At 42.7% G+C, this 23,723-nt stretch overlaps 2 protein-coding genes across 3 annotated transcripts; one reads left to right on the forward strand and one right to left on the reverse strand.

Annotated features, from left to right (window-relative positions):
- The first annotated feature begins 285 nt into the window (after window positions 1-285).
- Window positions 286-3,226, forward strand: adipoqb (adiponectin, C1Q and collagen domain containing, b). The gene is made up of 3 exons (XM_020466425.2): window positions 286-438; window positions 1,444-1,807; window positions 1,957-3,226. Exons 2-3 carry the CDS (start codon window positions 1,486-1,488, stop codon window positions 2,520-2,522), a joined length of 888 nt encoding a protein of 295 aa, XP_020322014.1. The 5' UTR covers window positions 286-438; window positions 1,444-1,485; the 3' UTR covers window positions 2,523-3,226.
- A 1,415-nt stretch (window positions 3,227-4,641) lies between these two features.
- On the reverse strand, window positions 4,642-21,932 carry LOC109874503 (WW domain-containing adapter protein with coiled-coil-like). Of its 2 annotated transcripts, none has more exons than XM_020466423.2 (13): window positions 21,596-21,932; window positions 21,365-21,398; window positions 19,262-19,448; window positions 18,365-18,438; window positions 13,912-14,027; window positions 12,879-12,973; window positions 12,237-12,494; window positions 11,399-11,524; window positions 10,527-10,678; window positions 10,175-10,260; window positions 9,812-9,989; window positions 6,405-6,532; window positions 4,642-6,294 (listed from the first exon to the last, which is right to left on the reverse strand). In XM_020466423.2, exons 1-13 carry the CDS (start codon window positions 21,634-21,636, stop codon window positions 6,225-6,227), a joined length of 1,545 nt encoding a protein of 514 aa, XP_020322012.1. In that variant the 5' UTR covers window positions 21,637-21,932; the 3' UTR covers window positions 4,642-6,224. The 2 variants fall into 2 exon arrangements, with proteins under 2 accessions (XP_020322012.1, XP_020322011.1); XM_020466422.2 differs by having other exon boundaries at window positions 9,812-9,992; window positions 21,596-21,929.
- Between the last annotated feature and the right edge of the window lie 1,791 nt (window positions 21,933-23,723).

Below are 23,723 nucleotides of genomic sequence, written 5' to 3' on the forward strand. Positions count from 1 at the left end.
GAGTTTTGTGCCACACATATTTGGAATGGCAAAAAAACATTAGCCCTCATTGCTCAAAGGTTTCACCAGGTAAAAAAAAAAGAGATTATGCTGTTTCTGGAGAGAAATCGGTCACCTTAAGACCCCCCCCCCCCCCTCCCTCTAAGTGACACTGTGACTAGGCTGGCAGAGAGTCAGAGTGGACAGCCAGGGTTAGGGGGAGGGAAGGAGGGGGCACTCTAATCCCCACTGCCCTTTTGGATCAGCAGGCCCATAAATAAAGTAGGACAGAGATAAATATAGTGTGACAGGCAATCAGTAATAAGTTACACATGTCCCCCAAGGACACTGACCACAGGACAACTGGACTGTGACACACTGCAGCCTCTGAGTGAGGGTGGTTTTCTTAGGGGACGCCACTGAACACTCGCCTCTCCGAGGGGGAAAAACATAGACAAGGTAAGGGACTGTAACCTCTGACCTTTGTGGCAGGTTTACAGGTATTGGCAAAGCATGTGATCAGATGATGTTATCGCTAGGGAGAGGGGGTCAACTGTCCAGGGGAACACTTTTTACCTATTCCCTGTAAACATTTTGGATCCAAATTGATATGAACCTATTTTGTAATTGAATCCTATTTCATACAACTTTTGAGGTATTTTCTTTGAAGTTGTATTGTATCTTTGCTGGTAGATGGCAATGATTTTGGCCACCAAGAGCATTATATGTATAGCTATTTGTTCATTCGCCTCTTAACTGCAATAGCATCTTTCATTTAGACGTTAAGTACCTAGCACAAAACCAGACATGGCTGTACAGCGTGTGCCTTACAATCAATAGCTGCCGGGCGCTCTGGAATTATATGTTTCACAGCATTTAGCACATGTCCAGACCCCCCAAAAATGTTTTTCTAGCATACATGTAGCAGGCATAAAAAAGTTTTGGGGTCTTACCATGCCTTAGAAGTATTCCATGTTGTCATTATAATGCCAGTCAAAAAATGGTCAGAGGTCAAATATGGGTCAGATTACAGTAATATTGCCAAAAAAAAGATCCAGTAAAGCTTCTTCAACACTATACATGTCCTTTGCTCAAAGCAAGCACTTTGCAGATGGACTCACCACCAAGTGACCTCAATATGTCATGCAGTTTTAACTAAACACTAAAAGGTGGAACTTGTCAGAGGTTTCTCCTTATCCAATATCCATTTACAAACCCTCACTCTCAGGGACATTGCATGCCTTGGGCATGGGGCCTAACCTTGACCCAAAGTGAGAGAACGCTTGCTTTATTTAACTAGGCAAGTCAGTTATGAACTAATTCTTATTTACAATGACAGTCTACACCGGCCAACGATGGACCAATTGTGTGCCTCCCTATGGGACTCCCAATCATGGACGGTTGAGATACAGCCTTGATAGCACTAACCTGTGTGATACTGATGTGTGTTTATTGTTCCATCAGTGTCAAAGGTTATACAGGTTGAGGGGTTATATAGAAAGTGCCATGAAGCCTCTGTGGAGCCTGCTGCTGCTGGGCCTGCTGCTGGCTGGGAGCTTTAGCGTGGCTCAGGAGGAAGATGGAGGAGAGGCAGAGGAACCATCCGAGGATGCAGCTGTAGAAGATGAGGCAGCTGCAGACAATGAAGAGGCGGCGGTGGAGGTGGAAGAGCCTGAGGGTCCTGGGACAGAAGCCGGCATGACTGACGACCGGCAGCCTTGTGCCATGTGGATGGGAGGAGTGCCAGGCACTCCAGGGCACAGTGGGCACCTAGGGAGAGACGGTAGAGACGGGCACGATGGCCCTCGAGGTGAGAAAGGAGATACAGGTAAGAAGACCAACTGTTCTTTGCTGTTGCTACATCATCCAAAGTTCACAGTAAATCTAATCACAGTAACCCGCATGAGGCACAGTCAACGAACACCAGTACAGGCCTCTAAGTTCTCCCTGACTCTGGTGATGTCTTTGTGTGTACAGGTGAACCAGGTGAGAAGGGAGAGCCTGGCGAAAAGGGCGACAACGGCGCTCCGGGACCTCGCGGTTTCCCGGGCAACCCCGGTCTGAAGGGGGCACAGGGCGAGAGCGCCCTGTTGTATCATTCCTCCTTCAGCGTGGGCCTGACAGATCCCGTCCCCGCCACCAACGTGCCCATCCGTTTCAATAAATTCTTCCACAACGAGCAGCACCACTACGATGACGTGAGCGGAAAGTTCCATTGCCTCCTCCCCGGGGTCTACTTCTTCACATACCACCTCACAGTCTACACCAAAGATGCTCGGGTGAGCCTGTTCAAGAACGACAAGCCAGTCATGTTCACCTACGACCAGTACCACGAGGGCAACGTGGACCAGGCCTCGGGGGCCCTCATACTGAGGCTGCAGTCTGGGGACGAGGTTTGGCTGCAGATCTACGGAGATGAGGATTTTGGGGGGGTGTATGCTGACAACACCAACGACTCCACCTTCTCCGGGTTTCTTTTGTATCCCGACATGGGAGAGTTGGAGGAAAGGAGACGTCGCTCTGTTGGAGTTAGTAGACACTGAGGTTGTGCAGGACCTGAAGGGTGATATTTCGAGCTGGGTGGGCTGTAGTGAATTTTTCCTGACTGCTCTATATGCATACATTGCCCTCTGACTGGGGACTGTGGGGGGAGGGGTAATAAGTAGCTTCTTAAATTAGTATGTTTTAAAAGAGTGCACCAAATGTTTTAAATGTGTTAGTTCTATGATCTATAACATGTTCCATTTCAATTGTTAGGTGGATTCTAGCATTAGAGACATTTAGTATTCAATGTAATAAGTTGTGCACTAACAAAAAGCTTATTGCCTGGATGGCTTTATGGCAGTGTCACATATTTGGGCAGTGTCTGTGAAATAATAAAATGTGTTATAGCAAATGTAAAATGTCATCAGATATGCTTTCTTTGTCAGATAGCCATTTCACATATCAGTGAACAAGTGAAGTGAACAAGATCAGCAAGTGAGTTTTGCTTTGCTGCTACGATAGGGGGTGGGTAGGTTTGAGCAAATGTGTCCAAAACACTTCAGGAGTGTGGCAGGCAGGCCCCCTTTGGACATTTGCTGGCTCCCATTTAGCCAAACAGTCAGTGAGGGTTTATCAGTAGTATAGCCTACTTATGGTTTGATGACTAGAGCTTTTATCTTTATCATTGGACAAAGTTACTTGTGGTGGGATGCAATCCCCAAACTGAATAAATCTGTACTCTAGTAAAAACCTGCTGAAAGAAGTTTCACTGTGCTTGTCTCTATGCCAACATTGAGGCTTAAATAAAAACTGGAGATCAGTGCAAACTGTTGTAATGTGAGCAGTGGCTTCTAGATGTGACTCAGGGAACCCACCTCCAGAGCCAATGGGTAACCTCCATGTACATTGCGTCACTTGCTCATGAACCAATTATAACTAAGCTCTTCATTCTGCAGGGTCTATATTGCTAAGACTAAATAGTAATGAAATTGTATCGTGCTGCTCTTGGCCACTGAAATGGTCAGGGAACCACAAGAGACTAGTCAGGACCACATGAGTACTGTCAATAGTACCAATAGGTGTGCTGAGGAATTTCTAGAGTAGACAAGTGCTTTGTTCAGGGACTTGATACAATAAGTGTTTACATGATCGGCATGAGGTTTGCTAGTTAAGACACTTATTGGTTGAGAAGAAAAAAAAAAAGACCAAGTCAATGACAGAATGCTGGCCATAACACCTGCCTATGAAGGCCCCAATGGAAAATTGATACCTACCCATCTCCTGTTCAATGTTTACGACCCACTTCCTAATGTTGCTAAGGCTCTTGAACAAAATTATGACGATGAGAGACAGAAATGTAAATATGTATTTTATACCTCAACCTTCAAATCACGGTGCTCTAAAAATATCTCCATACCATAAAGTAAAAAATAATAATACACAATTGCTAGTGAAGAATGCAAATGCTTATGAAAGATAATCTCTGATTCATTGCTTTAGGCACCATCAAATCAATAATAAGGGCCACTATACATGCATGTATCCAGTGGCTAAGGTCCACTGATTGGATTCATATTTCCTGATTGAAACATAGGTTGAAGATATCTTCAACCTAGATTAAAACCACCCATCAAAAATTCGGAGGAATATCACAATGCAAAACTTGAGATCAGACAGCATGAACAGATGGCAATCAGCAGTGAAAGAGAGGTAATGACAGGAAAGTATTCAGTAACCATTGTTGAGAAATATGCTAAATGTTAATTAAATGCCTACAAGGGAATCGAGGAGACAAATGTAAAAGACGAGCCACAGAACAGAATGATCATTGCCATTTCCAGCTATATATTGCCATCTAGTGTCGCATGACGGGAGCAACTGAGCATTATGTTTGAAATAGCACAACTGTACTTTTATGTTTGCAGGTTAAGTACGACCAACATTTCTGAATTCATGCAGCAATCATTAAATGACGAGCATGTTTACAACATACAGAAAGAAGAAAGATTCTGCTTTGTCATGGAGGGTTTAAAGGATTGGGGATTTTTGTGTTATCTTTGGCAGGTTTTGCAGTTGGAGGCAAGATACCATTTTGTTTTGAACCACTCTGGAATAATGCATATGCCTTCTTGCAAACATCAGTATAACGGTGATAAATAAAATGAGAATATCAAGAGATTTGTGGTAGAATAATTTATTTTATTCTGATATACTTTTAAAGAAATAATATACAAAGCTATTTTCGCCCCATCCTCACAAAAACCTCTGGTCCCCCACTATCTGATAAGTGTGTACGTCACTCCTGTTCTACAGACCAACGCTTTGGCCGGTGCCTTCCCAATTTCAGCATGCCACTGATCGATCAGAGGGGTCTTAGAAGGAAGGCGAAGCTAAGTTTGTGGATGTGGAAGAGTGAGACAGCATTGTCCTGTGAACGTTTCATTGTAAAATAGTTACTTTATTTAGTGAGACCTAAAAAAGTTTAACTTCGGTAAAACGAAATGTTGCAAACGTTAACTACGGAATCCATTCAACTACTGCTGTACTGGCTTAGCTAGTATAGTCAAGACAAAGGTGAGTCCCATGAAAAAATGATCCCATCCTGTTCACAAGGACAAAATGAATAATGTGCAATAATTTAGGTTTACATAACCACATAAAACTAAAGACCCTTTCACAATTTCGCAATAAACTGCACATGATAAGGAATGAATTATTCTGCAGACTCAAGCTAGACAAAACAGACAAGCTTACAAAACATCAAAGTTCAGGAGAAACTGGGAAAATAATCAAGTACAGATCAAATGGGGGTTTAGATGCAGGTGCGCGTAGGAGGATATTCAGAGGGTGTGGAGGATGAGAACGTTGCCCTTTATTGTAGGATTCTGTTGAGGGTTTAGTGATATGGACTGGGAGATTACCGGAAGGTTACTCCATGGGGCAGCATGTTCTGAGAAGTCACCTGGCCCAACGTTAGAGGGGGTCATAGTCATGTTGGGGTGGGAAGTTAGGAAGTCTACAGACTATTTCCATCCAGCAGGAAAGTGGGGAGAGAGCATGGACAGACAGACAACTTCCATCAAGCAGCTATGCATCTTAGTCAGATCACATTAAAAAAAGTACTCCGCTAATAATGAACCCATGATCCTGGGACTGCTAAATTCATGATTCCTAACTATACGAGTCTGGAAGGAATCAAAGTTGGCTCCTTCAAGTCTATGCTTTAGACGTGTTCATGAATCAGTTGATTCATACATCTCAAGCCAATCTGAGTTCACGCTAGAAACTTCAGTTAATGCATTATGCATAATGTATGCATTCCCAACCAAAACTGGCTATTCCAGAGGAAAAGCCAGATATTCTCAGTTTCTCCAGTGCAACAAACAGTCCATGATTCCAAAAGGCGGCAGCTGTTTCTCAGGTAAGAAAAAGTTATGAGCTGTAGGTTCCTCAGAATCGACCGGTTTGGGTGTCCATGAAATGCTCAACTAGGCTTCGTAATTCTTTCAGCCTGCAATTTCATAGAAAATTTCAATCTTGGGCGCCTAATAAAATCTACACTTTCAGGGGCTTCGGCAATGGTACGCTTCATTGCTTGGCCCATGATGTTTTCAACAGGCCCAGACTCTTTTCCGTATTCCTCATTTGCCATTTGGTTCATGACGTTTCAGAAGTGTTCAGACCAGGGCACAGAGGACCTCGTTGAGGGCTTCGACTGCAGTCTTAAGCAGTTCACCGTCCTTCGTCTCCCACACAGGTTCTCAGACCATGTAAGAGTTCTGGTTCTTCAGCTTGTCCAGTTCTTTGCTCTGCTGTCTAAGGAACAGTATTCTGGGAGAAAGAAAAGGACAGTTTTAAGAAAATAAGCAATTTATCATGTGACAGACACAATCACTACACAAGACAAGTATGATGTGTGTGCTCGCTTGTCCTGTTCTCACCTCTGTTCCCTCAGCGTGGCCTGGATCTCACACACTCTGACTAATGATCTGAGGTTTTTGAGTTCAGTGCAGATCTCAGACATGTAGAGACTGCCCATGTTGTGGGCATCTTCCCGTAACCGTGCTGCCTGAAAGAGAAAGGCGGAGCTGGTTGAGAGAGTGCACCAAAACACAAATGAACCTTTAGCATGGAGAGCAAATATCAGAAAGAAAAAATAAGCTTCTTCAGAAGGAAATCCCCAATCAGAAATGTGTTTCAGTACCGGTTAGTCAGACTACCAAAAAGCCTACACTCACTATGTATAGGGTCATAGGCCTGCCTATTGGTTCCATAACCTGCTATCAATGTGTGCAAAAGAAGTGAAAACAAGTGAACCCTTGTTGTCTGAGTACCCTAAGGCAGGCAGCTTATCTGCTGCTTCTGACTAGCCAGCCCCAGCATTTTTTGGTAGTTCAGCTCTTTGTAGTTGAAGTGATGGCTAAATACACTGCTCAAAAAAATAAAGGGAACACTAATATAACACATCCTAGATCTGAATGAAATATTCTTATTAAATACTTTTTTCTTCACATAGTTGAATGTGCTTACAACAAAATCACACAAAAATTATCAATGGAAATCAAATGTATCAACCCATGGTGGTCTGGATTTGGAGTCACACTCAAAATTAAAGTGGAAAAACACACTACAGGCTGATCCAACTTTGATGTAATGTCCTTAAAACAAGTCAAAATGAGGCTCAGTAGTATGTGTGGCCTCCATGTGCCTGTATGACCTCCCTACAACACCTGGGCATGCTCCTGATGAGGTGGAGGATGGTCTCCTGAGGGATCTCCTCCCAGACCTGGACTAAAGCATCCGCCAACTCCTGGACAGTCTGTGGTGCAACGTGGCGTTGGTGGATGGAGCGAGACATGATGTCCCAGATGTGCTCAATAGATTCAGGTCTGGGGAACGGGCGGGCCAGTCCATGGTACCTAATGGCAGTCAGGCTACCTCTGGCGAGCACATGGAGGGCTGTGCGGCCCCCCAAAGAAATGCCACCCCACACCATGACTGACCCCCCGCCAAACCGGTCATGCTGGATGATGTTGCAGGCAACAGAACGTTCTCCACAGCGTCTCCAGACTCTGTCACATGTGCTCAGTGTGAACCTGCTTTCATCTGTGAAGAGCACAGGGCGCCAGTGGCGAATTGGCCAATCTTGGTGTTCTCTGGCAAATGCCAAACGTCCTGCACGGTGTTGGGCTGTAAGCACAACCCCCACCTGTGGACGTCGGGCCCTCATACCACCCTCAGGGAGTCTCTTTCTGACCGTTTGAGCCGACACATGCACATTTGTGGCCTGCTGGAGGTCATTTTGATTTCACAGAAGTGTGATTGACTTGGAGTTACATTGTGTTGTTTAAGTCTTCCCTTTATTTTTTTTGAGCAGTGTATATACTATAATGTCCCTTTTCTATCCATCAGGTCAACTCCAAATAGGAAATTACCTGAGTATAGCTACTGCCATCTACAGTTGAAGTCGGAAGTTTACATACACCTTAGCTAAATACATTTTTCCTGACATTTAATCCCAGTAAAAATTCCCTGTTTTAGGTCAGTTAGGATCACCACTTTATTTTAAGAATGTGAAATGTCAGAATAATAGTAGAGAGAATGATTTACTTTAGCTTTTATTGCTTTCATCACATTCCCAGTGGGTCAGAATTTTACATACAATCAATTAGTATTTGGTAGCATTGCCTTTAAATTGTTGAACTTGGGTCAAATGTTTTGGGTAACCTTAAACAAGCTTCCCAGAATAAGGTGGGTGAATTTTGGCCCATTCTTCCTGGCAGAGCTGGTGCAACTGAGGCAGGTTTGTGTATGACTCCCTCCTCGCACATGCTTTTTCAGTTCTGCCCACAAATTTTCTATGGGATTGAGGTCAGGGCTTTGTGATGGCTACTCCAATACCTGGACTTTGTTGTCCTTAAGCCATTTTGCCACAATTTTGGAAGTATGCTTGGGGTCATTGTCCATTTGGAAGACCCATTTGTGACCAACTTCCTGACTGATGTCTTGAGATGTTGCTTCAATATATCCAATTTTCCTACCCTCATGAAGCCATCTATTTTGTGAAGTGCACCAGTTCCTCCTGCAGAAAAGCACCCTCACAACATGATGCTGCCACACCCGTGCTTCACAGTTGGGATGGTGTTCTTTGGCTTGCTAGCCTCCAAGCATATGGCCAAAAAGTTATATTTTTGTTTCATCAGACCAGAGGACATTTCTCCAAAAAGTAAGATCTTTGTTCCATATGCAGTTATATTTTTTGGCAAACCGTAGTCTTTTTTTTTATGGCGGTTTTGGAGCAGTGGCTTCTTCCTTGCTGGGCGGCCTTTCAGGTTATTACTGTGGATATAGATACTTTTGTACCCGTTTCCTCCAGCATCTTCACAAGGTCCTTTGCTGTCGTTCTGGGATTGATATGCACTTTACGCACCAAAGTACATTCATCTCTAGGAGACAGAACGAGTCTCCTTCCTGAGCGGAATGACGGCTGTGTGGTCCCATGATGTTTATACTTGTGTACTATTGTTTGTACACATGAATGTGATACCTTCAGGCATTTGGAAATTGCTCCCAAGGATGAACCAGACTTGTGGAAGTCTACAATTTTTCTGAGGTCTTGGCTGATTTCTTTGATTTTCCCATGATGTCAAGCAAAGAGGCACTGAGTTCAAAGGTAGCCCTTGAAATACATCCACAGGTACATCGCCAATTGACTCAAATAAAGTCAATTAGCCTATCAGAAGCTTCTAAAGCCATGACATCATTTTCTGGAATTTTCCAAGCTGTTTAAAGGCACAGTCAACTTAGTGTATGTAAACTTCTGACCCACTGGAATTGTGATAGTGAATTATGAAATAATCTGTCTGTAAACTATTGTTGGGAAAATGACTTATGTCATGCACAAAGTAGATGTCCTAACCAACGTGCCAAAACTATAGTTTGTTAACAAGACATTTGTGGAGTGGTTGAAAAACTAGTTTTAATGACTCCACCTTAAGTGTATGTAAACTTCCGACTTCAACTGTAGGTACGAAATGTGATTGTATGGTAGTGCTATTTAAAACTGCCGTTACGTAATAATATATACACACAACTCAATGACATGCATATATCCTACTAACATCAATGCATGACTACTAAATTGCAATCACAAATCTTAATTTAACAACTAACATGACCTTCTGTGTATTCCCGTTATATCCACACAGTATGGTACTATTTTCATGATGAATATTGAACCCATTAAAATCGTAGTCATACAGTTGACAGATATTAACATACAAACTACTAACTCGGTGTTCTCATATGTTGATCATCCCGTTATCGCACTTAACAGTGGAGCTCCTACCTGCTTCTCGATGTGCTCGGCGGGCCAGTTCTGGACGTGCCTGATGAGGTTCTCATCAAAGTGAGAGGCCAGAGAGGGAGTGAAGGAGCCGGGAGTGCTGGACTGGGCTGAGGCGACGTTGAGAACCGAATGGCCGCCGGTGGCGTTGCCGTTAGGTCCTGATGGCGGACTCCCCTGACTGCTAGACAAGAGAGAAAGCAGAGTCGTTATAAGGAGAGTAAGGCTCCATCCAGAAACAACCTCCAGTCTACCACCTACACACTTGTGTTGATTGGAAAGGTTTGGATAGGTGGCTACTACAAAAGCACTTTCATACATTCAATCCTTCCAGATATACACAAGTGCCTCTACATTTCAAACTACCTCCGCTGTCGGAGAGTTCGGGGGTCCTCTGGATGTTTCTCTGCTGAAGCCTGTTGAGAAACTGGTCCTGGTTTCACTGGGGTAACCTACAGAGGCACAGAGGGGAGAGGGAGGGAGGGATGGAGAGAGTAAGCCATTAAAAGGGAGTGTGTAAGATAAGGAAACAATTAAGAAAATTAAAGCAAGAAACAGGGAAGGAGAGAAGAGAGCAGAGGTGAATGGAGATAAAAGAATGGTGACGTGGCGAGAAAGAAACAGATCACAGGGTTGAAATGGGAAAAAAAATGGAAAAAAATACACCCTCAATCATAATATTATTTGACAAGTTTAGAGTTTCCGCGGAGGTGCTGACCTTTGGTTGGGAGGAGGCAGGAGGCATGCTGAGTGGGGGTTTCTGGTTATGGAGGTTGGTCTGGGGCGTGCCGTTCCTGGGTGACACATATGAGCGGGGTGAGGAGGTGTCCGACATTAGCGATATGGGTGACTGACTCGCCTGCTGGGCCGCTATTGGTTCATGTCCAGGAGGGGAATAGGACAAAGGAGGAAATATTTTTAATGATAGCAACCTTAATCTCACATACAAAGGTTATTACTATACGGGAAAAAAATAAATGCAACATGCAACAATTTCAAAGATTTTACAGTTCATATAAGGAAATCATTTAATTTCAATAAAAGCTATGGACTTCACATGAGTGGGCAGGGGTGCCCACTCAATTTGTAGGATATTTTATTTCTGATCATGAAACATGAGACCAACACTTTACATGTTGTGTTTATATTTTTGTTCAGTATATAAATTATACATTTGCCTATAAGGATCATCATTTTAAAGGTTTTATTTTTCTTATGCATCCAAAACTTTGTGAAACTCAGTGGCTATTGTTGCTTTGAGAACTACCCTGGTTAAATACGTCAATAGCAACATTTTCTAGATTATTCAACAGAAAACCAAATCAGATGTTGCCCTGAACTGAAGGACGCCCATACACCTTTGAGAGATAAGTAACATTTCCAGTTAGATTTTAACAATAACAGCTTCCATGAAAACATTTAATAGGAAAATGCTTACAATGTATTTATTTCTGAATAACATGTCAGAGTGCAATGTAAGCACAGCTCTATTTACCAACCACAAGACACTGAAAAATCTGTAAAACCAGTCTAGCTAACAAAAAAGGCATCAAAAAGATCACCAGAAAGGTGACATAAGAGCGGCCATACCTTGGTTGGAGGATTGTTGAGCAGCTTGGGAAAGCAGAGAAGTGATGTTGAAAGCAGACGGTCCAGCAGTGAGGAGTTTATGAAGCATAGACTGCAAGGAAGCTTGGGTGACAGCAGCCGCGAGGACTGGAGGAGGGAAAAAACACACAGGACAATGAGAAAAATACAGATACGTACACACGTAAACAGGCAACAAACTTGTGTATGTATGCATGTAACACATACACAGATGGGTCCCGTACACATACATTAACAAAGAGCAAGACCTCTCTTGAGGGGTTGTTGAGTGACACAGTGAAGAGGTGAGCAGACATGATATAGGCTATACAAAACTGTCATTGAATGGGTGGTTTAATTTGATGATTTTACATTTTACAACCCAGTTGGTAGGCAAGAATCCATTTTCTCAGGATCACTCATCCACAACAATAGAACCCACCAACCCTTCGCCTCGATTAAGCTACTCCCTATATCGTGAATTAAGCCGATTCAATATCTGGTCGGAGTAAGAGAAACTAGAAACCAAATGGGATCAGACTGAAGATCAAATCCACGTCTGTTTTATGGTCATATAATTACTCCAGATATCAGAAAATCCAAATGTGTGTTTCACATTTCAGTACAGCGGTGTTGGGGGGGGGTGTAACTCCCATTTTTTACAATACTTATGCTCCATGAACATTTACATAGAAAACATGACTCAGATTTGCCCTTTGAGCCCAAAGTCCTATTTTGCGACTTGGGGCTCGTGCCAATTAAGCCTTTTTCAACCGGTGAGCCATTTGAACTCCGGTACGCTAAAGATCAAGCAGGAGAAATGTGGAATTGGCCAACTCACCCTCATTGATCTTGGCCATGTCCATGCTGCCGTTGTTCATCTGCAGAGTGGCTTGCAGCGCTGGGAGGAGCTGCCGCAGGAGGGCGGGGTCTTGGAGCAGGCCCGAGGCCTGGGTTTGGACAGAGGGGGACACCGGGACCGTGGAGGAGGAAGATGAAGGGGTGGGGTTAGAGCCAGAGGCTTGGTTCAGGCCCGGATTGGTGGAGGAAGAGGACTGAGAAGGTGCAGAGTTGGAGGACTTGTCCCCTGAAGTGCTCTCTGTGGGGCAAAAAGAACAACAAGTTAGGGCTGCGAACACTGGCTTGACACATAGGATGCACCTCTATAGTTCATAGTGACTTCCTTTCCACCTCAATGTTTTTCACAAATTGAAAAGGTGATCGCCATAATGCATAGAGTTGTCAATTCTTCAGATCAGTGCAGAGGAAGGAGAGGACACAAGGAAAATAAGTCACTTCTCACTATTGACACATTGGCCATATTGTAAGACTGTAGATGATTTCATATACAAGTAGTCATAATATCACAACAAAAAGGTACTCTTTAAATTAGGCAGGCAAGTCAAAATCCAGATGTTACTGCTGCATCTGAAACCTAGACTACACCTCCCATACGCTCTACCTCTGTAGTTTTTATACTCACTTGTGGTGGCTGTGTCGACAGACTCTCGTCTGTAGTCCCGGTCTTTGGGGAAAGTGTTAGACTCCCTCTTAGATGGGTCTTTCTGCCTCTGCTCTCTGACCACAATGAAACACAAACGCAAGGTCACTGTCAGGTTTAAGTTAAATTAAGCGGAGTGTAATTGCTGGTTGAATACAGATTGGGAATGCAATTTCATGTTCAGACTTCTGTCAGAATGTGTAATCTACCAATCTCCGTTTTGGGACATTTTAGCATGCTATATAGTAGGGCCCAAAAACTCTGTTTTGTTTTTCCCCATTTAGAATTGTTCCATTTTTTTTCTTCAGGTTTTCGCTCCCAAAATCACTTTAATAGAAAAACAAAATCCAAGTCCACAACAATGCTTAAACCACATCAGGAGACCACTTTTGAGATCCCTTTAAATCAAGTTCGCAGAGACTTGGTTAGCGGTGTTTCTGTAGCACACATGTGATTGCATAGTTTGCAAAACAAATTGCCACTGGATTGATTACAATAATCATGATATTCTGCCAGGTAGGCATAGGATACTTTGTAGTGAAAATGTAATTGAAAAGGGTTTTGAGAAAGCCTTTCCATCGTTGACCGTTGTCATTAGCATCATCGCTAACGGCTAGGCATACACAAAGTAGACAGATGCAAGCACAAATACAGGGGAATTCCCACGTTGCTCTACAGAAGGTTGAAAGAAAATATCAATAACTGATGCATTTTGATTCTTGTCTTGTGAAAATATTGGGCAAATTGAATACATTTAATATTGTTGAATTCCACTTTAATGTCTGGATTCAGAGATTCCATCTGCGATTTTCCGCATCAGGGATGTTATAGGGCCCTACTCAATCAATGAAATTAGGCTCATAAATATGTTAGAATGTGGCAGTCAGACTATGGCAGCCACGCGGCTATGGACTCTGTATTGAGTTTTAGGGTAGAAACGGAAGAGTTGAGGGAAAAGAGGAGAAGAGTATGGCGCTTAGAAGTGACACTTTTTCCATGATTCAAGGCCTTTTACCTCTCCAGCCAGTCTTTGGGCTTCTCCCATTGAGAGACCTCAGTCCTGCAGTTGTAGTAGTACTTCTTGCCGGAGGAGCTGATGTGCTCGGACCAGTCGTCTGCAGGCTCATGAGGCTGAGGGAAGAAGGCACGACAAATAGGTTAACACTCTAGGGTAGGTTTTGCAGAGTGCAAACAAAGTTCGAATCCGCATGTGGGGAAACAGCACTACTGTACTCCCTAGCACTTTTCCAATTGTTTTTATTTTGATGAAACTGAGGAGAGGGGTGTCAGGCAGTGGGAATGTTGTTGTTTTTTGCAGTAAAGATCTAACGTGCATGCAATGGAATAAAATCAGTGTTCATTGTTTGCAGTAACTTCATTGTTGTTGTAATATCCCAAACGGACATGGCAGTATCACCAACTAGGGATTCTAGCTTTAAGATCAAGTAGGCCTACATTTGGGGATGTGATCAGCACTACATGGAAAATCAGGGGAAAGGCTGGTGGCTAGTGATCAGATTCACATGTAAAATCCTGTGTGGGGATCCTTGCTTAAAGTATTGGGCCTAACCGATTCAAATGTAAGAAACAATGTGGTTTATCTGGAAAACACATTTTAGTCTAATTTGGAGAATGGTCAATACATTTTTCTTTTACAACATACAAAAAGCAATGTTAGAAGGCATCAGGTATATACAATACAATAAATAAATACAGGATGTGAGCATATAGGCCTAGACTTTGCACTGTTGTTAAGAGCAAGTTACCTAAACCTGCACACTATTTAGGCTAGTCTGCCTCTGTCAAATGTGTTTGTCAGGGTGTATGCCTATATGCTGAAACATTTAGGTCATTTACAGGTGTTTTCTTGACAGTGTTGAAAGACTTGAAATGCATGCGGAGCTAACCCTTCAGTTCGAGGGGCTGATATCTCGATGCAAAAGTAAATCTACCCCATTGTTTCTCTGCAGAATTGTATGCATGTACAGTGCCTTGCGAAAGTATTTCGGCCCCCTTGAACTTTGCGACCCTTTGCCACATTTCAGGCATCAAACAAAGATATAAAACTGTATGTTTTTTGTGAAGAATCAACAACAAGTGGGACACAATCATGAAGTGGAACGACATTTATTGGATATTTCAAACTTTTTTAACAAATCAAAAACTGAAAAATTGGTTGATTCAGCCCCTTTACTTTCAGTGCAGCAAACTCTCTCCAGAAGTTCAGTGAGGATCTCTGAATGATCCAATGTTGACCTAAATGACTAATGATGATAAATACAATCCACCTGTGTGTAATCAAGTCTCCGTATAAATGCACCTGCACTGTGATAGTCTCAGAGGTCCGTTAAAAGCGCAGAGAGCATCATGAAGAACAAGGAACACACCAGGCAGGTCCGAGATACTGTTGTGAAGAAGTTTAAAGCCGGATTTGGATACAAAAAGAATTCCCAAGCTTTAAACATCCCAAGGAGCACTGTGAAAGCGATAATATTGAAATGGAAGGAGTATCAGACCACTGCAAATCTACCAAGACCTGGCCGTCCCTCTAAACTTTCAGCTCATACAAGGAGAAGACTGATCAGAGATGCAGTCAAGAGGCCCATGATCACTCTACAGCTGAGGTGGGAGACTCTGTCCATAGGACAACAATTAGTCATATATTGCACAAATCTGTCCTTTATGGAAGAGTGGCAAGAAGAAAGCCATTTCTTAAAGATATCCATAAAAAGTGTCGTTTAAAGTTTGCCACAAGCCACCTGGGAGACACACCAAACATGTGGAAGAAGGTGCTCTGGTCAGATGAAACCAAAATTGAACTTTTTGGCAACAATGCAAAACGTTATGTTTGGCGTAAAAGCAACACAGCTCATCACCCTGAACACACCATCCCCACTATCAAACATGGTGGTGGCAGCATCATGATTTGGGCCTGCTTTTCTTCAGCAGGGACAGGGAAGATGGTTAAAATTGATGGGAAGATGGATGGAGCCAAATACAGGACCATTCTGGAAGAAAACCTGATGGAGTCTGCAAAAGACCTGAGACTGGGACAGAGATTTGTCTTCCAACAAGACAATGATCCAAAACATAAAGCAAAATCTACAATGGAATGGTTCAAAAATAAACATATCCAGGTGTTAGAATGGCCAAGTCAAAGTCCAGACTGAATCCAATCGAGAATCTGTGGAAAGAACTGAAAACTGCTGTTCACAAATGCTCTCCATCCAACCTCACTGAGCTCGAGCTGTTTTGCAAGGAGGAATGGGAAAACATTTCAGTCTCTCGATGTGCAAAACTGATAGAGACATACCCCAAGCGACTTACAGCTGTAATCACAGCAAAAGGTGGCGCTACAAAGTATTATTTTGCACGCCCAATTTTTCAGTTTTTGATTTGTTAAAAAAGTTTGAAATATCCAATAAATATCATTCCACTTCATGATTGTGTCCCACTCGTTGATTCTTCACAAAAAAATACAGTTTTAGATCTTTATGTTTGAAGCCTGAAATGTGGCAAAAGGTCGCAAAGTTCAAGGGGGCCGAATACTTTCGCAAGGCACTGTATGTATGTGGTGAGCTGTGGAAAGAATCTCCTCTTGAAAGACTGATTATCCTCACCATCAACATCTTGATGGAGATGAACACCAGAGAACAACCAACCAAAATCTCATCATTTGATTAGATTTTTTCATTTGATTTGATTTTACATAGACATTTGGATGTGTAGTCCAGTTTCATGTGACAAATGACCTCAATTGTCTCTGTCATCCGGACAGAGCCAATTGAGGTCATTTGTCAAACGAAACTGGACTACACATTCAAATGTCTACATCAAATAACATTTTATTTGTGACTTTGTAAACAGGTGTAGACTAACAGTGAAATGCCTACATATGGGCCCTTCCCAACAATGCAGAGAGAGAAAAAACTGGAAAGATAACAAGGAATAAATACACAATGAGTTACGATAACTTGTCTATATCCATGGGGTACCAGTACCGAGTCGATGTGCATACTGGAAGGGGTAAAATGAATAGGCAACAGGATAGATAATAAGCAGTAGCTCAGCATTTAACACCATATTACACTCCAAACTCGCCACTAAGCTCGAGACATTGGGTCGACCCTGTGCAACTGGGTCCTGGACTTTCTGACGGGACGCCCCCAGGCGGCGAGGGTAAGAAACAGAATAGCCACCCCGCTGGGGCCCCACAAGGGTGCGTTCTCAGCACTCTCCTGTACTCCCTGTTCACCCACGACTGTGTGGCCATGCACACTTCCAACTCAATCATCAAGTTTGCAGACGACACTACAGTGGTAGGCTTGATTACCAACAACGACGAGAATGCCTACAGGGAGGAGGTGAGGGCCCTCGGAGTGTGGTGTAAGTAAAATAACCTCACAGTCAACTTCAACAAAAGGAGATGATCGTGGATTTCAGGAAACAGCAGAGGGAGCACCCCCCTATCCACATCGACGGGACAGCAGTGGAAAATGTGGAAAGTTAAGTTCCTCGGCGTACACATCACGGAGAAACTGAATTGGTCCACCCACACAGACAGTGTGGTGAAGGCGGCGCAACAGCACCTCTTCAACCTCAGGAGACTGAAGAAATGTGGCTTGTCACCAAAAACACTCAAACTTTTACAGATACACAATCGAGAGCATCCTGTCGGGCTGTATCACCGCCTGGTACAGCAACTGCTCCGCCCACAACTGTAAGGCTCTCCAGAGGGTAGTGCGGTCTAAACAACACATCACCGGGGTCAAACTACCTGCCCTCCAGGACACCTACATCACCCGATGTCACAGGAAGTTCAAAAAGATCATCAAGGACAACAACCACCCGAGCCACTGCCTGTTCACCCCGCTATCATTCAGATAGCAAGTTCAGTTCAGGTGCATCAAAACTGGGACCTAGAGACTGAAAAACAGCTTCTATCTCAAGGCCAGCCGACTGTTAAACTGCCATCACTAACATTGAGTAGTACAAAAAGGGGGGAGGCGTCAATGCAGATAGCCCAGGTAGCTTTTTGGTTAAATATTTAGCAGTGTTATGGCTTGGGGGGGTAGCTGTTCAGGGTCCTGTTGGTTTCAGACTTGGTGCACTGGTATCGCTTGCCGAGAACACTATGACTTGGGTGGCTGGAGTCTGACAATTTTTAGGGCCTTCCTCTGACACCGCCTGGTATAGAGGTCCTGGGTGGCAGGGTGCTTGGCCCCAGTGATGTACTGGGCCGTCCGCAGTATCCTCTGTAGCGCCTTACTGTCAGATGCCAAGCAGTTGCCATACGAAACGCTGATGCAGCCAGTGAAGATGCTCTCATTAGCGCAGCTATAGAACTTGCCTATGACTTGTATTTGAGTTTGTCCTGTGGCTCAGGGGCCCATGATGTATTATTATAGCCATAGCCTGGTGAATGCCTACTTTCATAAATAATTTGTTCAAGAAGAAAGAAGTCTTACTGTGTCTGACGCCTTGCTTTGATTTGAGTGGGAGCTGTGGTTGTGCACATTCTCTTGCGGAGAGCAGCTGGTAGCTATAAAATAAACAACATGAGAACACTCATGAGAAATAAAACAGAATTAGCAATGATAGACATGACAAGTGAGGCTACCCATCCATTGAACAAAATATTTGTGCAGTAACATGGAATTTACAGCAGCTATCCATTTGATGAAGTACCCGGGTACAGTATGTCAAAAATGTATACTTTAGTGGACAAGAGAATACTAATATCACCTAGGTGCATGTCAGTTTTAGCATTCTACAGCGCTTGCTCATTTGGCAAGGCAGTAACAAGTTAACTAGCTATAAACTGGTGCCCAGGCTACCATATACTAGCACTTGTGGAACACCAGCTACATAACTTATTATGTTAATGTTGCATTGATGTCTGTGTATATAGACTTGACCGACAGTTGTGTGTGTATATCTTCAGTCAGGAATTGGGCCTTAGACTAGACTTCAGTGATTTAAATATTTCCAGTGGTCAATGTCTTGTTGTACGCGACTATCTATGCATGTTTTGAGCAGGTGACGTGTGCAGAAGTTGTCCAAGTGATTTTAATAGCCCAATCAACAGTGTATATATATTTTAAGCAGCAGAACAAGATAACAGATTATTTTAATTTGATGTAGGATCTCGCTAGCCTAGTCCCAGATAAAGCCAACTCCAAAAGGTTGCTTGGCATAACGAAGACCACAGGAATTGGCTAAACAGCACAAATATAACTAGGACCAGGTTAAGCTCTCATCTGGCTGAACAAACGTACAAGCTACTCTGTGCACAGTACTGTTGACAAGCATACAGAGAAGGGAACATCTGCATTTGTGTGTAGCTCGGTTCTCTTTGGGCTTACCACCATCTTTGCCTCGGAGTGTGTGAAATGTTTTTGTTTTGCTGTGCCCATCGCTGTACTTATTGACCGGACTTTCATCAGAGCGCCGGAGCATTTTGTAGGGCGGTGTAGGATCTGATAACCCATCTCGCATTTTATCGTGACCGTGAAGGGTGGTAGATTGACTCTTTGGCTGGGATTTGTGAGTCTGCAATAAAAATAGACTTGTTTTAGTCAACATATCAATAGAAAGCCACCTCTTCTGTTTGATAAACACCTGACATTATACTGTAGGCCTATTTCCCACTCTTGACATTGTGCTGTAATTCTCATTCCTGCCTATGTATGCACAACCGTTTGTAATGTTTTTTTATTCCCTAACCTTGACCCAATTATTTTTGCCTGCATTTGTCATTACGGTTCTGTAATTGTTGCACTTTTATAAAGCATCTTACGGTGGGTTAATCCTTGTGCAGTATTCAGACTAGCAAGCTAACTTTCGGTATAGGTCGTTATCAATAAAACGCCACAACATGATGAAGAGCGTTCGATTTGGCTGCTGGGGGGGGGAAAGGAGACCCCGAGCTCTGCAAAAACCGTTGACAGCTACGGTTTTAATATCATCACCTCTTGATGAGCATAGTCAGGACTACACATTTCCACATTTAGCTCTGTAAGAGTTATATTGCAAGTAACAATGCTTTTTTTATGGTCAGTAGCTAAACATCAATGCATAATGTATTTTCAAATACGTGAGTGTAGCCTATCCATTTGTCACGTCGCTAGCTAAACAACCGACGTGTCATTTCGCTTGCTTCATCAGCGATTGGTATTTTGGAAAGAGTTTGACATCTGCAACTCCTCATCCTTGTAAAAAGTTGTCAGTCGGACTACTGTCATCACCACCATAGATCAAACAGTATTTGGATATCGCCATCTTGTTTGTCCCCTCAAAGTTAGCTTGTTAAACTAGCCATATGTGATTAGCTAGCCAATTTGATGTGGTCCATCATGTCTGTCAGAAATTGTGATTAAACACTCTTTAAAGCAATGTTGAAAATGGGATAGCGTTATCTAACTTCGCTAGGTAACAGAGCTACGTTGGTTGGAGAGAGAAAAAAGTACACTCACGTTACTAGGTCTACTTACCACACTGTTTAGCCAACTGTACGTTTCTACCCGTAGCTTGCACAATAAACATTATCAGCCAACAGTAGGGCCTACATCGGCAAATGCGCCCTTCTGCTGCTTGACAGGCAAAGCGCAAAGGCTTGTCAGGTAGCTATCGTTCACATATATCAAATTAATGGTGGCCAATATGAGATATCGTGAGGCTACCCTCACGTATCTAAAAGTACATGATCAATTGATATTTGCTTACCGTTTTAAAAAATGCGGTTACTTGCTGTATAACTTGGATTCGCGCTAAATGGGCGCAATTGATGTGCAATGGAATAATCGGAAATGTGTATTTCTGACTACGCTCTTCAAAAGGTTATTACAACCAAATAGTTCATATTTATTTAACAATCCCTTGAAAACGTCATGTAGTTGTCAATGGTTTCAGCGCTCTCCACCTTGTGATGTTTTATTGATAAAGACCTAGCTATAGTTATCTGGCTAACGTTAGTAAGAGCTAACGTTACCGATCAGAAGATAATTATCCAGCTACACTAGCTAGCAAATTGGCTATTTAGTTAGTTAGTTATACGATATGGTAATGCTACTTTCGTTATCCTGCTGGGTATCAAGGCCTGCAATTTCAAGCTCTCTCGTAAAGGTAAACATGGTTAGCGTTGGCTAGCTACGTCACGGGAAAACAGCAGTTAGTTAAGTTAGCTGGCTAGTTAACCATCAGTTGTTTCTAAACACATTAACGTAGTTCGCTAGTATAAATAGCTAACGTTAGATGTAGGCCAGCGTATCTTCAGTGACGTAATTTTGCACAAAACTGAGCCATGGCTTGGGAGTTGCAAAGCCAGGCTGAGGCCTGCCTAGCTTACGAGTTAAGTTAGCTAACGTTAGTTAGGTTGCTATTTTAACCAGTTATAGTAGCTAACTAAGTTAGCTAGATAATACTTGCTAACCAGGCAGCTAGCTAATTAGCCTGTATTCACCATTTACCTGATAGGGTTGGGAATCCCTTCGGTCGTTGCACCTGAAATATAGGAAAATAAAGTTAGCCAAGTTATAGGGCACGCATCTAAAATGTTGATGCCTTCTCTGCTCGCGCTGCAAGTAGCTAGCGAAAATCGATTTAGCTGTAAATAGCTAGACATGCTAGTTGGCAGCATTGTTTTAAAGGAGTGGTGGAGCCGTCAATGAGAAGTGGCAGTAAAATGTATTGTCGTTTACCCATCGCTGAGTCTCGGTTGTTTCCTTGCATGCATTACCATCAATGCCGTGTTGATGTGTGTGTGCGCGCGAGGGGGTGAACTATGGACAACAAAATAGTATTCTCGTCTTTGGTAACTTGATCTTGGCGATGTCTCTGTATTTAGTTCGCCAGCTAGGGACGCTAGCAACTAAATTTTTACAGTGGCTAGCTACGCTATGTTGAAAACGGCCTTTGGTACATTTTTTTGCTCGCCTAAACTGCACAATCTCTCCGGTGCATTGCAAGGAAACAGACGAAGCAATGCGAACTGCCCCGCCTCCAATGTCTTAGCTATTTCCGGGATACTCCCATATCGTAAAAGAGTCGCAAATCATAATTTATAAAGGGTTTGCAACGCAGTCTTACAAATAACTTTCTCACCAAGAAAGGTGGACACAGAGGAAATACAGTGGTTGAAATAACAACACAGCCCACCTAACTGCTAATGCACATGGCTAAGAAAAGGAGATGATGAAAGCAAGGTTCACAAAAGTAATTATAAAAGTGGTAGGCATATGCACTTTCCCCTACCCCAATAGCCTATTTCGATAGTAAAAAAAAAACTCTCACAGTGCCCAATGCAACATTCCATTATAAATCAATCACTATCCCCTTCCCCTAGTGTTCTTAGTTCATCCATGGGCTTTGCAAAGCATTTCCCAATCTAATCAAAGTGATAGTTTGTTGAATTTCACAGCACTATGCTGAGACAAAAGCCTAAATAGACCCTTCTGGGCCAGTAAGAACACTTCCCAGATCAGGGATTGACCCTGATCTGGATAGCCTACCAATCAGGACCAATGCTGTTTTTATGTATCGCTGTCTGTCAAGTATGTCTGTCTGTTCATCTATATAATGGCAAGGAGACATCAGACCATGCCTTTGTTTGGCCTCTGCTTTCCAATGCCTGTTCTGGTCCACTCAGATCCAAATGAACCGACCTCGTGATATAGAACTGATGGGGAAACGTGTAGGGCGAGGGGGACATTTGCACCAAAGTTTATTGAACCTTTACGCTTGCCTGGTAAATGTGGGTCAGAGCTGGTGACAGGTCACATGGACCAATACTGTCTGGATCAGACTGGCTCTTACTGCTTTTACTCTATGTTTGTCTCTTATTTTGTTCACGTGTGGATGTTCAAATGGACCCAACGTTTTAGAAGGATAAACGTCCATGGAGTCATTTTCTCTCTGGTGAGTGTTACCTAATTTGTACTGTGCTGAGCTTGCTGAATTGCATATTGACACCATCACTATTTACATTATTTACTTTATTTTGATCCAATAGCTGTAGAGGATGGTTTGTAAAAAAATAAACAAACAAACTGTTAGGGATGGAAAAGCCATCTGTTCTTTTCATTAAGAATAAATTCAGCACTTTTGGTCACAAACAGTGTGCAGATTTCCTTAAATTCAACACAGTTCATCTGATTTATCAAGCACCATTTTTTGTTGTTTCCGTTCTCTTTAAAGTATTGAGTCATTTTCCACTCACACAGTACAATATTCATATTTTTATTGTCAACAAAAGTCACAAACTGACTCAGTTGCTTGCTAGTCAACTGCTTAGGAATATAGATCGCAGCCATATACTTGCTTTCACGTATCCCACAGATGCATTTGCTTGATCGGTTTCAGTGTACTTTCAATCGGTGTACATCAATCAATGATGTCACATGAAGGACAGAAAAGCTATGATTCTGTGGTGAGAGAGCATATACTTGTATAATTGGTTGGGAGAACTTACACTTCAATAACATGGCACTAGGTGGAGTGTAGAAAGAATGTGGACTATTGAAAGATTTGGTTTCAATGAGAGTCACAGATCTACAACTCACATTTCTATCTGAAATCAGTCTGGTCTTACACTGAACTACATAATAGATCTTCAAAAAAGGACATGTCAAATCTGCTAAATTGCAAACATTTGACCTATCTTATCCACTTGGTGGCAGTAATACCATATAACAGAACATGTTTTCAGACCATAGCGGTTTTCTTTTCTTTTTCTACAATTTTAAAGGCCCAATGCAGCCATTTTTTTAAAATCTCAATATCAAATAATTTCTGGGCACCTTACTGTGATTGGTTTCAATAAAAAAAAGT

This window comes from Oncorhynchus kisutch, linkage group LG30, assembly GCF_002021735.2.
Source record: "Oncorhynchus kisutch isolate 150728-3 linkage group LG30, Okis_V2, whole genome shotgun sequence".
Classification (NCBI taxonomy): domain Eukaryota; kingdom Metazoa; phylum Chordata; class Actinopteri; order Salmoniformes; family Salmonidae; genus Oncorhynchus; species Oncorhynchus kisutch.

What these genes read in the sequence shown, in the direction of transcription:
- adipoqb (XM_020466425.2), top strand. Translation starts at nt 1,486, where the DNA reads ATGAAGCCTCTGTGGAGCCTGCTGCTGCTGGGCCTGCTGCTGGCTGGG. An exon ending in AGGTGAGAAAGGAGATACAG is followed by an intron (nt 1,808 to 1,956) that starts GTAAGAAGACCA and finishes TTGTGTGTACAG; the next exon opens with GTGAACCAGGTGAGAAGGGA.
- LOC109874503 (XM_020466422.2), bottom strand. Translation starts at nt 21,636, where the DNA reads ATGGTAATGCATGCAAGGAAACAACCGAGACTCAGCGATGG. An exon ending in CGAACTCTCCGACAGCGGAG is followed by an intron (nt 9,993 to 10,174) that starts GTAGTTTGAAAT and finishes TCTCTTGTCTAG; the next exon opens with CAGTCAGGGGAGTCCGCCAT. An exon ending in CCGAGCACATCGAGAAGCAG is followed by an intron (nt 6,533 to 9,811) that starts GTAGGAGCTCCA and finishes TTTCTCTTTCAG; the next exon opens with GCAGCACGGTTACGGGAAGA.